At 42.8% G+C, this 11997-nt stretch overlaps 1 protein-coding gene and 1 long non-coding RNA gene across 2 annotated transcripts; one reads left to right on the top strand and one right to left on the bottom strand.

Annotated features, from left to right (window-relative positions):
* On the bottom strand, nucleotides 1-1075 carry LOC135395340 (uncharacterized). Its single transcript, XR_010423028.1, has 2 exons — nucleotides 995-1075; nucleotides 1-204 (listed from the first exon to the last, which is right to left on the bottom strand). It is a non-coding gene; the product is annotated as an uncharacterized LOC135395340 (long non-coding RNA).
* A 1322-nt stretch (nucleotides 1076-2397) lies between these two features.
* LOC135394151 (protein SPT2 homolog) lies at nucleotides 2398-9902 on the top strand. Its single transcript, XM_064624705.1, has 9 exons — nucleotides 2398-2573; nucleotides 3153-3273; nucleotides 3829-3905; nucleotides 5059-5274; nucleotides 6175-6759; nucleotides 6852-7332; nucleotides 8283-8433; nucleotides 8504-8578; nucleotides 8674-9902. Exons 1-9 carry the CDS (start codon nucleotides 2514-2516, stop codon nucleotides 8789-8791), a joined length of 1884 nt encoding a protein of 627 aa, XP_064480775.1. The 5' UTR covers nucleotides 2398-2513; the 3' UTR covers nucleotides 8792-9902.
* Nucleotides 9903-11997: the final 2095 nt, after the last annotated feature.

The raw sequence follows: 11997 nt of genomic DNA, 5'->3' as shown, positions 1-11997 counted from the left end.
TTCAACTCTTTAAAAGAATGTGATACTTTATTGTCCAGAATGATATGCATGTAGAAAGAGAAAACAAACCCAAAAATGTCCAATTATGTCATCTTCAGTGCCATTACCTTTCTGCACAGTGCCATTAGTATAACAACTCCTTTTCCAAGTTCTGTTGTGAATGCCTTTTACAGCGAAGTGTTGTACTCCCACCAGCAGTTGCACCTGGAAATGAGATTTGTCTGTTTATTTGTAATGCACTCAAGGCACATAACACTGCAGCTGCGAATGGCATACAAAGTTTTTTTTAACAAAACAGACACAAATTGCATATAATCACACACACAAAAAAAGGAAGATGGTTGGGTAATACAGCACTAAATTTTTTAGCACAGACAATGGTAGACACTGATGGGGGACGACGATTACCACTTAATGCAGTACGAATAACAAATGAGTTTTTAGACATTTAAAGAGACAATTCACTGAAAAGTCATATGTCAACTACGCTGCTCGACATTTTCCCTTGTAATTCCGTCAACGCTTAAAACCTGACGGATATCATTTCTGTTCAATCACCTCCCCATCTTCTTATAACGTGACGGTATCATTTCGTAAGTTATCGTAACCACAGCTCGACATTTTCCCTGGTAATTTCGTCGACGCTTAAAACCTGACGGGTATCATTTCTGTTCAGTCGCCAACCAATCTGCTTAAAACCTGACCGGCATCATTTCTGTTCAATCGCATCCCCACCTTCTTATACCCTGACGGTATCATTTCTCAAGTTATCGTAACCACCGCTCGACATTTTCCCTTGTAAAATTCCGTCAACGCTTAAAAGCTGACGGGTATCATTTCTTGTTCAATCCGTTCAATCCGTTCAATCACGTCGCCATCTTCTTATAACCTGACGGTATCATTTCTCAAGTTATTGCAACCACAGCTCGACATTTTTTTCACTATTTCACTATCACCATACTATGACCAGCGGAAAACACTAAGGACTGCCTACCTGCACGCGACAAGATCCAAGAAACAACGAACACATCATAACACACGACACGACGACGACGCCATGGACGGCATGGACGAGTCGAGTGAGAATTGTTGTAAACTTGCGCGAACCAAGGAACTACATCCGCAGCTAACGCGTAGGAGCACGTAGGTGCACCCAAATGATACCCGTCAGCGAGAGGATAGAGAGGACGTTTTAGCGCCTTCCCAGTTACAAGGCATACTGCTTGTTGTTACAGCTTCATTTACTAACAATCAACAACTGTTTCAAGGTTAGGTCTTGTTAATTTACGCTATATGAAATTAGAGACTTGCACCGTCCTACTGACCCCGGGTTATCTTCTGCGCAGCGGTGTACCGCAACCCGCAACATGTCATTTGCTTCGTGTTCATACCATGTGTCCATGTGATTTTCTTGAACAGGTTGTCAACAAAGGAAAATGATCATCCCTGTGCGCTGTTTCACGTGCGGCAAAGTGATTGGGAACAAATGGGAAGCCTACCTTGGTCTCCTGCAGGCTGAGTACACTGAAGGGTACAACTCTAATCTTTGGCGGCACATTTAAATAGTTGCATTATTTCTTCGTTTTCTTTAACGTTTCAGTGATGCCCTTGACGCACTTGGACTGAAGCGGTACTGCTGTCGGAGGATGCTGCTCGGACACGTTGATTTAATCGAGAAACTTCTTAACTACGCTCCCCTGGAGAAATGATTACAACATGCATGTTCCCTTGTCTGTAAATAAAATGTACATCTGCTTCTATGACTTCTCTTTTCTATCCCGACGGCAAGAGATTCACAACAGAAAGAAGACAGTTGAGAGCATCTAAATTTTAATGAGACGAGACTTTTGTGCAAAGGCTGCACTTCTTCGGCAAGACACGAAGTTCGCCGTGCAGGTGTCAAGCGTACAAGATCGCTGCAGTTGCGTCTGACATTCGCTTCACAAGCATGGTGTAAACGGTTGGGTAATTGGGACCTCATTTCTATTAGAAGAAATAAGTATATCGAAGTCAACTAATACAAGAAATAAATATAGTCCGTCCAAAGGATCTGTACCACACAAGAGTAATTGGCAAACTGATATTAGAACTCAAAGCAGCAAAGGACACGGACAAGGGCATGAGGTTGACGCTGCGACTGTTTACTTGCAACTAAAAGGAAATTCCATTTATCGGTACCATCGGTACTACTGTTTGCGAGGGGTATGCGATCTTCCGAGACCGGAGCAGACGATCAGAAAAGAAAGTTGAATCAATCTTCATATCATCGTTGTATAATTTTATTAATGTTTTGTGAATTCGCAAATGTGAATAGAAATGTCTGAATGAGTGTACTTTATGTAACCGCCTTAAATTCGCTCAAACTTAGTACTTATTTTCGCAGTTGCTAGGTGTCGCGTGTCAACGTGTGCGCAGCGCACCTGGTGTCGCGTGTCGACGTCGAATCCGAGCTGAGCAGCAGGCGAAGTAGTCTCAGGCATCGTAGGAATCTGCGATAGTTTGATAAATCTGCTATGAATTTTGGACACCTACTGAACGTTGCTGAAAAGAACCGTAGCGTGGCCACCGTTGAGGTAAGTTGCAGAACTATTAGTCTACCGCAAAGAGTTTTTTTTATACTTCGTACAAGTATTTGGGTCGTGTTCAGCCACTGGCTGTTGCCATCTAAAAGCGACTCTATGCGAACGATTTGTCTATTTAACTATAAAGAAAAAGCCGCAATGAAGCCAGTACGGCGAGCGAAGCGGTCATTAGACAGTTTGAGCACCACGTACGTTTCAGTGAAGCGGATTTTTGTCTGTGGTATGCAAGGCGAGGATGTGTGACACATGGAAAGTTTTAGTAGCCTGTGGCTTCAACACGACGCAAGAAACTTCTAGAAGACCCAAACTTTACGAACGTACATTTTTCGCGCTTGAAATCTTTTTCTTGGTTTCCTAGCTAATGTATCATTCGCATGCAGTTTTCGTACTGCAACATCACGCAAACCATTTTATTGTTGTTTTTAATCTCTTTTAAATCGTGTGGCACATATATGGAACGCAGTTAGGTGTTGGTTGCACAGATGTCCAGCTTGTCAAATCCACTGGTATAATACTTCCAGTTCGCCTGTAGCAAGGGTTATTAGTAATTTATGATTCCACCGTCTTCAGAAAAATGTTCGGCGCTACACTACAGAGGTGGCACCGGCAAAGAAGCCTCCGAAAAGCAATGTACAGTCGGCAGCGATTAGAGCGTTTCTACAACGCAAAGAGCAAGAGGAAAAGCAAAAAGGTGAGCTCGAGACACATTGTATCAAACTTGATCGAGACAATGGTCTGTGTGAAAGACTGGCAAAAAAACATCAGCGGTTTCCTCCGCAAAACCTGCAGGGTGTCCGAAAAAGAACCTCACAATTGGTTCTTGGACCCTGCGAAGTGTGCTTAGCTTTTGAAAGTCATCGCCCAGCCTTCTGTGGCATACTTAAACAACACTAAAAATAATCAACAAGATAATGAGAATTTGGTCGTACCTCTTGCAGGACATCACAGAAGTCCATCCAGATGACACACACTTTAAGTGCTATTGTCCATAGAAATACATGTGGCTCAGAAATTAAACTCTCTCTAGTTGACTTACCTAGTTGTCTTGCCTGGTAGCCTTCACTGCTCAAATGGAAGGAGGCAAACGAGATATGGTGTCAAGTTTGACCATCAGAAGGTGACTAAATATTGTAGAGGGTGGAGGAACAACTGTTCGATTTATCTTTGGACACCCTGTAGATTTAGAGGAATATCTTTGTAAGCATTCCTTCTGCAACAGACATGAATGCACACATCTAAATTTCAGCACTGGACGAACAGAGGAAGAAAGAAAAGCTGCTGGAACTCCGTGCACAGAGCACAAAGTCAAACAAGCGTGCAAAGGTAATGCTTTCAGACATTGTTACACTGTGATATGCTTAACTCTGCTTGGCGTCGAGAAGACATTTACAGTGAAACCCTTCGCATGACTGAGTTCATCCTTAAAAGTGCTAAAACCTTGTACGAACAGACATGAACACAGACGCCACACCAGGGGGCACTAGATGTGCGCTCATTCCATTGCCGTGTATGCCAAAGGGAGTCTGGCCATTAATGGGACCTGCCTATACCTGGAGCTCCACCCACTTTTTGAGCTCTCTGGCCAATCACGAGGCAAAATACAGTTCGCTATTAATCCTAGGCTATCCAGGCTATAAATTAGCTGTATGCACTGGGTGCTGACGTTTTCGGGAAACTGGATTGGATTGGATTGGATTGGATTGGATTGAATTGAATAGGATATTTCCTGACTACCAAGCAACATAATGGATTTTGCGTCCACTTTTAAAGGCGCCATCTGGATGGAGAGGGGCACGTCGGGAAGTCGCAGAGTAGCAGAAGGGCAGAAATAACAGAAGCAGAAGTGCGTTCTAGCAGAACTGATTGGCCGGTAGAACTGCTAGTTGGAACAGACTGCCGGTATTATACGTATTTTAACTATAAAACATAACATGATTGAATCGAGAATGGGCAAAGGTGTGTACGTGAATAAAAGTATGTCACAAAATGCAAATTTTCGGCAGTCCGTAGCGTTTTTATTGCTATTTGCCCGTGATTGCTGTCGTTACTTGGCCTAACAAGGACGACGAAACATGTTATTTTCAGGTAAACATTGACACTGGAGCGTAATTTAAAGGTGATTTGCAAGATAATTGCAACAAAATGTACACTTACGGAATAGAATTGACGTAATTTGTAAAAAAAAATTGGTCATGAAATCCTCGCTTCGCCGTTCCAAGCTACGCCGCCATTTTCGGGAAAATTTGTGTCATGGCGGCCCGCACAGAAAACAGCAGCCAATGAAAAACGCTCAATTTGATTGACAGGTCGAGCCTCTTTTAGGCTCCTCTTAATGGCCAGACTCCCTTTGGCATACACGGCACTGGCTCATTCTAGCACTTGCTATTCTTGCACACGTGTGGTGTCTTGTGCTGCTGCCTGTAGGCGTCACCATAGGGTTCATGTGTGTCAACACTGTCTCATCTTGTCACCGCAGCTGATGGCATCGCGAACTAAGGACAACGACTTCAGCCGCATCCGCCTGACGGAAGACGAGGAAGAGATGAGACGTAAGCGTGAAATGGAGTTGCATCGCAAGATGCTCACGGACAAAGTGGAACGCATGAAGGCACGCATCGCACTTCAGCAGCAGGAGGAGAGCATGCCTCACAAACGCAAACGGAGACGTCATAGCACAGAAGCGGACGGTGAAGTGAGTTTTGTTCTTACTAGTGTTGGTGCTGATTCATGTTTGGTTCGGAGTAGTTGTCTAGTGGAGCATCGTGTGGGTATTCCTCTCTGTCTGTGTCCTTTGTGCCTTAGCTCTTGTATATACTTGGCACGATTACAGGTAGATATTGTTACCTACAACGTCGTGTGTTCCAAAAACAACAAAAAAGTGGCATAAACGGTAAAAGTGCTAGGGTGCAGGCGAGCTGGTACATGAGAATGTGTTGTGTTTTATCCTTTCGGCTCCTTGTCTCAGGTTTTTCGTCATTTTAAGTTGACATAACACTGGTTAAAGACGTTATGACGCTTTGCTTCGTGTTATGCTGGACCGATGTATTTTACGGGCAAAGCAGGTAGTATAGTTTCTAATTGTTTTTTCGGACCCCAAAAATTTGGACATGCTCTTTTTTTACCAGACTATCTACACCATCAAACAACCCGCAGAGCCAATTGAAGACTTACGGGCAATAATGGTACAAGTTGTATTGGAATTGCATTGCACTTATACCATTATTGCTCGTAAGTCTTCAATTCTTGTTACAAGTTGTAGTGTCTCTGTTGACGTCCGAGTCAATAGTGTCTGCCCCCCAGCGGAGCCACAATTGGCATAAATACATAGTCTTGAACCTGGTTAATACTACACTCGTTAATTTGACATCCTCGCTTAATGACCATTTTGCTCTGAAACCATTCCCTCCCCATTATTAATCCTCCTCGTCAATATGACAGTTTGCTTATCTGACAACCTGGCAATCATACATGAGCGGGTACGGTGCGGATGTGAATACTGTCCAGTGTTGTCCGTGCTCACATCGAATTATGGGTGATAGACATAATTATGCGTCCTCAGCTTCTAACCCTGTGCACTGATGCCATTGCGTAGTTGGCGGAGCAGAAACCACAAGAGAGGAAACCGCGAAAACGAAAGTACGAACTCTACACTGGAGAAGACGAGCCGAAAGAAGAAAAGAAACCGCGCCCGGTGACAAGACCGCCACCACCACCCATCGTCGACTACCACGATCTGCTCAAGATTGCCAAGGTGAAGCAGCACGAACCGGTTCAGGCGGAGAAGGTGGTCGAGAAGCCAAAGGAAGAATCGAGGCCCCTCACAAAGCGGGAAAAAGAGCGCAGAATGGAGGAAGAACTGCATAGGAAAGGTGTTAAACTACAGTCACTGCCACCCATAAAGAAGAAATCGTCCACGAGCAGTACAGCGGATAAGAAACCCGGAAGAGACCAGCCAAACGGAAAGACGCCGCCCTCGAAGGTCCCACATTCGTCAAAGGTTGCCAACAGCGAGAAAGGAGGAGAAAAAGCAACAAACGGGTGTGCAAAGCAGTCGCTGTTGGAAGCACGTGCAGCCTTGGAGGAGGCGCAACGACGATTTGACCTTGAGCAGCGTAGGTTGAAGGAAGCGTCGTTGAAGGCAGGTCAGGACGTTTCATCGACAAGAGATGACAGAGTGGTAAGTATGGGCGCTTTTCTTTTTTTTTCGATATGAGCAAGATTCTGGACTTTGAAAGTGTGAAGGATTCGCCTGGATCTGTGTCGTTACAGACCAAGAAACCGTCCGCACTAAATTCAAGCAAGAACCCTCGTCCAGCGCCATCGTCTACTGGCTTGGCCAAGACCAAAAAAACAGACAGCAAACTGGATGAAGACACTTACTATGCTTATTCCAACAAACCAAAGTCTTCGCTGCAAGAATCACGTTCCAAATCCGGTCTTCCAAAGCATATGGGTGCTCCGTCTACGAGCAGACCAGCGCCTCCTGTTAGCAAGGGCCAAAAACCGGGAACAGTGAGCTCGTCTTCTCTGGAAAAAAGAAGAGCCGCGGAACAGGGTACAAAATCGGTGCAGAAAGCAGGCAGCTCTGCGCAGAAGCCTCGGATTAGTCCAGAGGAGCTCCAGCGGAGGAGAGAAATGGCACTACGGATGAAGGAGAAGCTGCAGGAGCGTAAGATGTCTCCACCACCAGAGAAGAAGAAGAAGAGCTACGAGGAGCAGTACGAGGATCTCTACCGCAGGCTTCAAGGAAGTAAGTGCTGCACGGGGTGTTTCAGTTGCTACTACGTCAAAACATTGTTATAGAAAAAGTGCACTACAGAAAAATATGCAATCGACATTTATCTGTAGGGCATTTTCCCCATGTACTGAAAGTAATTATACCAAAATTTACTTGCAATCTATTTAATTTCCTGAATTGAACTTTGAAATCTGCCTAGTCAACGCATGTTTTTTTTTTTTTTTTTGTCAGAAGCAAATAGCGCATGTTGGATTTACCCCACGCTACAGAATACATTCCTACTACAATGGTAGTAATAGTAGCAGAAAAAAAAGTTTCAAAAACCGTCGTTTCCAGACACACAAATTGTCAGCTAGGGTATTAGCTTTGTAGTTGGGAGCGTATTTTCTAGTGGAATGGGGTAAATATGACACACACTTTCTGTTTCTGGCAGAAACTTGACATAAAAGAACTACAGAAAAATGTCTTTGATCCTATATTTTTCTGCAGTGTGCTTTTTCATTCAAATTTTTTATATAGTTACTGAAACATCCTGTATGTGTGCCAATTGTACTCGAGTAACTTGATTTTTCGCTTAGCCTGATTCTTCTCCAAAGTCCTGGCGAGCGCCATACAAACATCTGGAGGAATTTCTGTGGATTATTGGTTAATTCAAACATAGAAGCAATCTGCCTTGCATAATTCAACACAATTAAACATGCATGCATGCATCTTGCATCACAAATTTCAATACAGCAGTTGTTAAGTCTAAAGCAAATATCCTCAACATATCCGTTTTCCTGCCACTTGTTTAACACAGCCTTTGGATAATTCTGCCTCGATTTTCCGTTCTTGTCAAATTAGCGGAAGTCTGCTTAAACTGAATTTAGGATAAGCTAAGTTCATAATGAAAGATGAAAGATCATTTCAATTTCTAAGTTCATGTTGCGTTCACTAAAGTACCCCATGCTCTCGAAATGCAGCTCAGTACATTGAGTCAGAGGAGGAGGGAGAAGACGATGAGTACGAGGATGAGGAGGATGACCTCGACGGCTTCATCGACGATGGCCCCACAAGTGAAGGCCTTGACTACTCTGAGCATATCCGTGAAATATTCGGTTATGACAGGAGAAAGTATGTTCATTTTTGCCCGGCATTAAGTCCTGGTCGGGAAACTCATTGATTGGTTCATTTGTTTGTACAGATTTGCAGATTTTGACGATGATGAGGAGGCGCTGGAATCCAGTTATGCGCAACAAATGAAAGAGGAAGTTAGAAGGTGGGTATGGCCATTTTAAAAAATAGTAATATCGTACTACTAGTCCGTAGTAAAATCGTAAACTAGTAATATACCTCACAAAATTTCACTTGCAGTGCGAGGATTGGTCTGAAAGAAGATATTGAGGACATGAAGCGAGAAGAGGAAGAGCTTAGGAGAAAGCAACTGAAAAAGTTAGAAAATCTTAGAAGAATGCGCCGGAAACTGCGGTGAACTCAGTGGCCTTTTGTGATATGTGCAGTCTTTGAAAACTCCAGGTGCATACCGATATATATATATAGACCTATACTATAGAAGGTGCAATCTTGAAAAGGTTGCATGAGGTGTGGAATACGTATAGTTATCATGGTTGAGCTGTTGCTTGTTTTGCACGAAATTGCGCTACTGTTCAAATGAGCATTACCTGCCCCAATAAAAATGCTTAAATAGATTGTACACTGCAGACCATTTGTGGTGAAGCACTGCGTGCAGTGAATATTTTGCACCTGTAAGAGCCATATCTTAATCGAGCGCAGTGTATTTACGTATTGCACATAGCATTGCAGCATGCTCGGGTGGGTGTCCGTAATCTTCACGTTCAATACATAAGTAGTTTGCATTATGGAAAAAGCAGTAAAACAAGCCCTTCAAAAAGACCGATTCAAATATTAAAGCAGCATAGGTAAAAGATATTAATTTTGCTTCTTTTAGTGTTTTAGCATCACCCTTTCCAAATGTGTGCTCATTTTGTAAATTATTGCTTATGATGAATTATTTCTGTTTATGTTCACCTTAAAAGGTTTGCAGTGTATTGGGCTTCCTTGACTTAGACACTGAGTATAAAATGGTCGCTTGCATTATCGGCTGCACCAATACAATGCTCTTTGAAGAAAATCTGACACGTGTCAAGATGTCAACAGAAAATCATTTTCACAACATCGTAAGCATTTTATGATGTACGATACGTTATATAGTCATCAACACATGTCGCTGAATCGTTTCAGCACCAGTTCGTGAATCGAGAAACTGGCTGAAGCACATTTTTCTAGGATTACTTTTCCTGGTGACGCGTTCTCAGTGTTGCCTACATTACTGAACATGGATTTGAGTCCTACGTAGTCTTGAGTGTTTGAGAACTTGCATTGCAGCTCCATCTACATTTGTGAGAGGGCATTGAGATTGTAAAACATTATTTTCACACATTTTGATACGAAGCCAAATGTGTTGCCTGGCAGTCTTGCATTTGCCCCTTTTGATCTGTGTTAAAAGTGCTTTGCATCTCACTTGGAAAGCATCTTGTCAACAGGTTTGCTAATGGTTGTGTGAATAAACACAGTATATATAAGCTATGACTAACTTGTTCTTGCAGTACAGTAGGGGCTCAAGCACCCCGTGTGAAGTGTACAACATCCATCTGAGGTCAGACAGATTGTGAACTATGCCAAATCTCACGCATACCTTCTGTAGTGTAATATCTAGAGGTGGGACGAATCCGAATCCAGTCCCGAGTCCTTTCTTTAAAAAGACATTAAACATCCAGGGAAAAAAAAAAAACTTCCAGTGAAAAGTGCTTTGAAGCAGAATATGATACATAAGGCCCTTCGTTTTACGCGATTCCGTGATTCCGCGAAATTTCGCGGAATTAATCGCGGAATCCTTCGTTTGGCACAGAGTTTCACGGAATCCTTTATTTTTAAAGGTGTGTGGATATTAGAGTTCTCAAATTCGAATCGAATATCAATCACTCGAAGTATACGATTCGCGAGTCGAAATACCCAATATTCGGGTTTCCGGATAATTTGACTATTCGCCGAATACGAACGACGCCTCCCGAAAGTGGGCTTCACCTGACGCTGCCCTGCATGAGGTGAAGCCGCCCCTACAAAATTGAAGCCTGCTTTACGAAATTGTTTATGCTGCAGGACAAAACAGACAGATTGTAGTTTAGCTTAGGATAACATTAGCCCAAGTTTATTGCGTATACTTCACTTGAGGAATGGGCGGCGTCCCTCCCGTATGCAGTTTAGCGGTAGCAATGGGGGATTTTGATTTGATATCTGGGAGGTTGCCTTCAAGAAGTTAAGACTTTTAAATAATGGCTACAGCCCAAGAACAAAAAGGGGTGTACTAAGAATGTAACTTCCCCAGGGCATGTATTGTAAACTCCTTCCTATAAAGTTCCTATGAACTCTGTAGACGCTGAAAGATCTTTCAGCAGGTATAAAATGATTTCAGGCGACAGACCGCATCAGATGAGAACACAAGATATCATGTATGTAATGCTGAGCCACAACAGGGCTTTGAATCTGTAATTTTATAACATATTTTTTGTTCCCACATTATCCAAGAAAAGAAAGTGTCTCCCATTTCAAGCAGCTGTTGACTGCTCGCCGCGGAAAATCGCAGAATTTACAAGTCAGTGCCGCGGAATTTTGAATTTGCTGCAGCAGAAAACAGAATTTGTTTAATGAAAAATAGATTGTTTTAGTTTCAGGAGAAAATATAACCATATAGTTGTTCTTAAACGTAATTTATTTAACATGTTCGACTACAAGAAATGCATAAATTCTCGAGTCTGAATTATTTCCATAAAACTAAGCAACAATCAAAGGCAAAACCATGTTACTTTTAATGTAACAGTTCCTGCCTGAACTCTCAGTCCAGATCAATGTAAACAAACAAGGAAACAGGCCAATGAGGGTTTCTGCGGACTCCGGAGACTCCAATTTGAAAAAGAAACAAACAAATGTGGTTGATGGATTCGAAAGATTCGATTCCCTGTTTTGGGCTATGGGATTCGGATTCGCGAATCTCGAATCCCTGCTTACCTGCCGCGGATTCGGTTGGCACATCCCTAGTACAGTGAACACTCGTTAATATGACCCCCGATAATATGACATACGCGCTTTACGACCACACTCCTGGGGAACAATGCAGTGAAACCTCTGCAAATCCCCCCGTTAATATGACAATTCCACATTATGACCAATATTTTCGGGAACGACCATGGTCATACAACAACCAGGGTCCGCTGTAATATCTTTTTCTGCAAATTCTGCAGATTTTTAATGAGCTTTTGATATAGTCATGGGGTCAATGAGGTACCCAAAGTAAAGACCCTCATATTTCAAGTTTTAATTTTTATGAAAATTGGGAGGGGGTAAAAATATGACTTTATGCCAGGAGCCATAAAACAGGGTGATATTGGATGATATGTGAAAGGTCAAATTTTCGGATACAAAAGAAAGAGTCCTGCTCTCATTTCGGAAAAACACAAGGGGCAGTGCCAAGTGCAAAATGCAATAACGCTCTTGATTACGTGCCGAAGAACAGCTTCGAAGGCCTTGGTGTTGGCATGTGCTGATACGGGTTATTCAGGGTTTTATTCAAACAGTAAAACAGGGTAAAAACAGTATACCAGGTTGAACCCTAAATCACCT

The sequence above is a fragment of the Ornithodoros turicata genome, chromosome 5, assembly GCF_037126465.1.
Source record: "Ornithodoros turicata isolate Travis chromosome 5, ASM3712646v1, whole genome shotgun sequence".
Lineage (NCBI taxonomy): Eukaryota > Metazoa > Arthropoda > Arachnida > Ixodida > Argasidae > Ornithodoros > Ornithodoros turicata.
The sequence above is the reverse complement of the archived record's forward strand: the minus strand, read 5'-3'. Positions and strand labels throughout refer to the sequence as shown.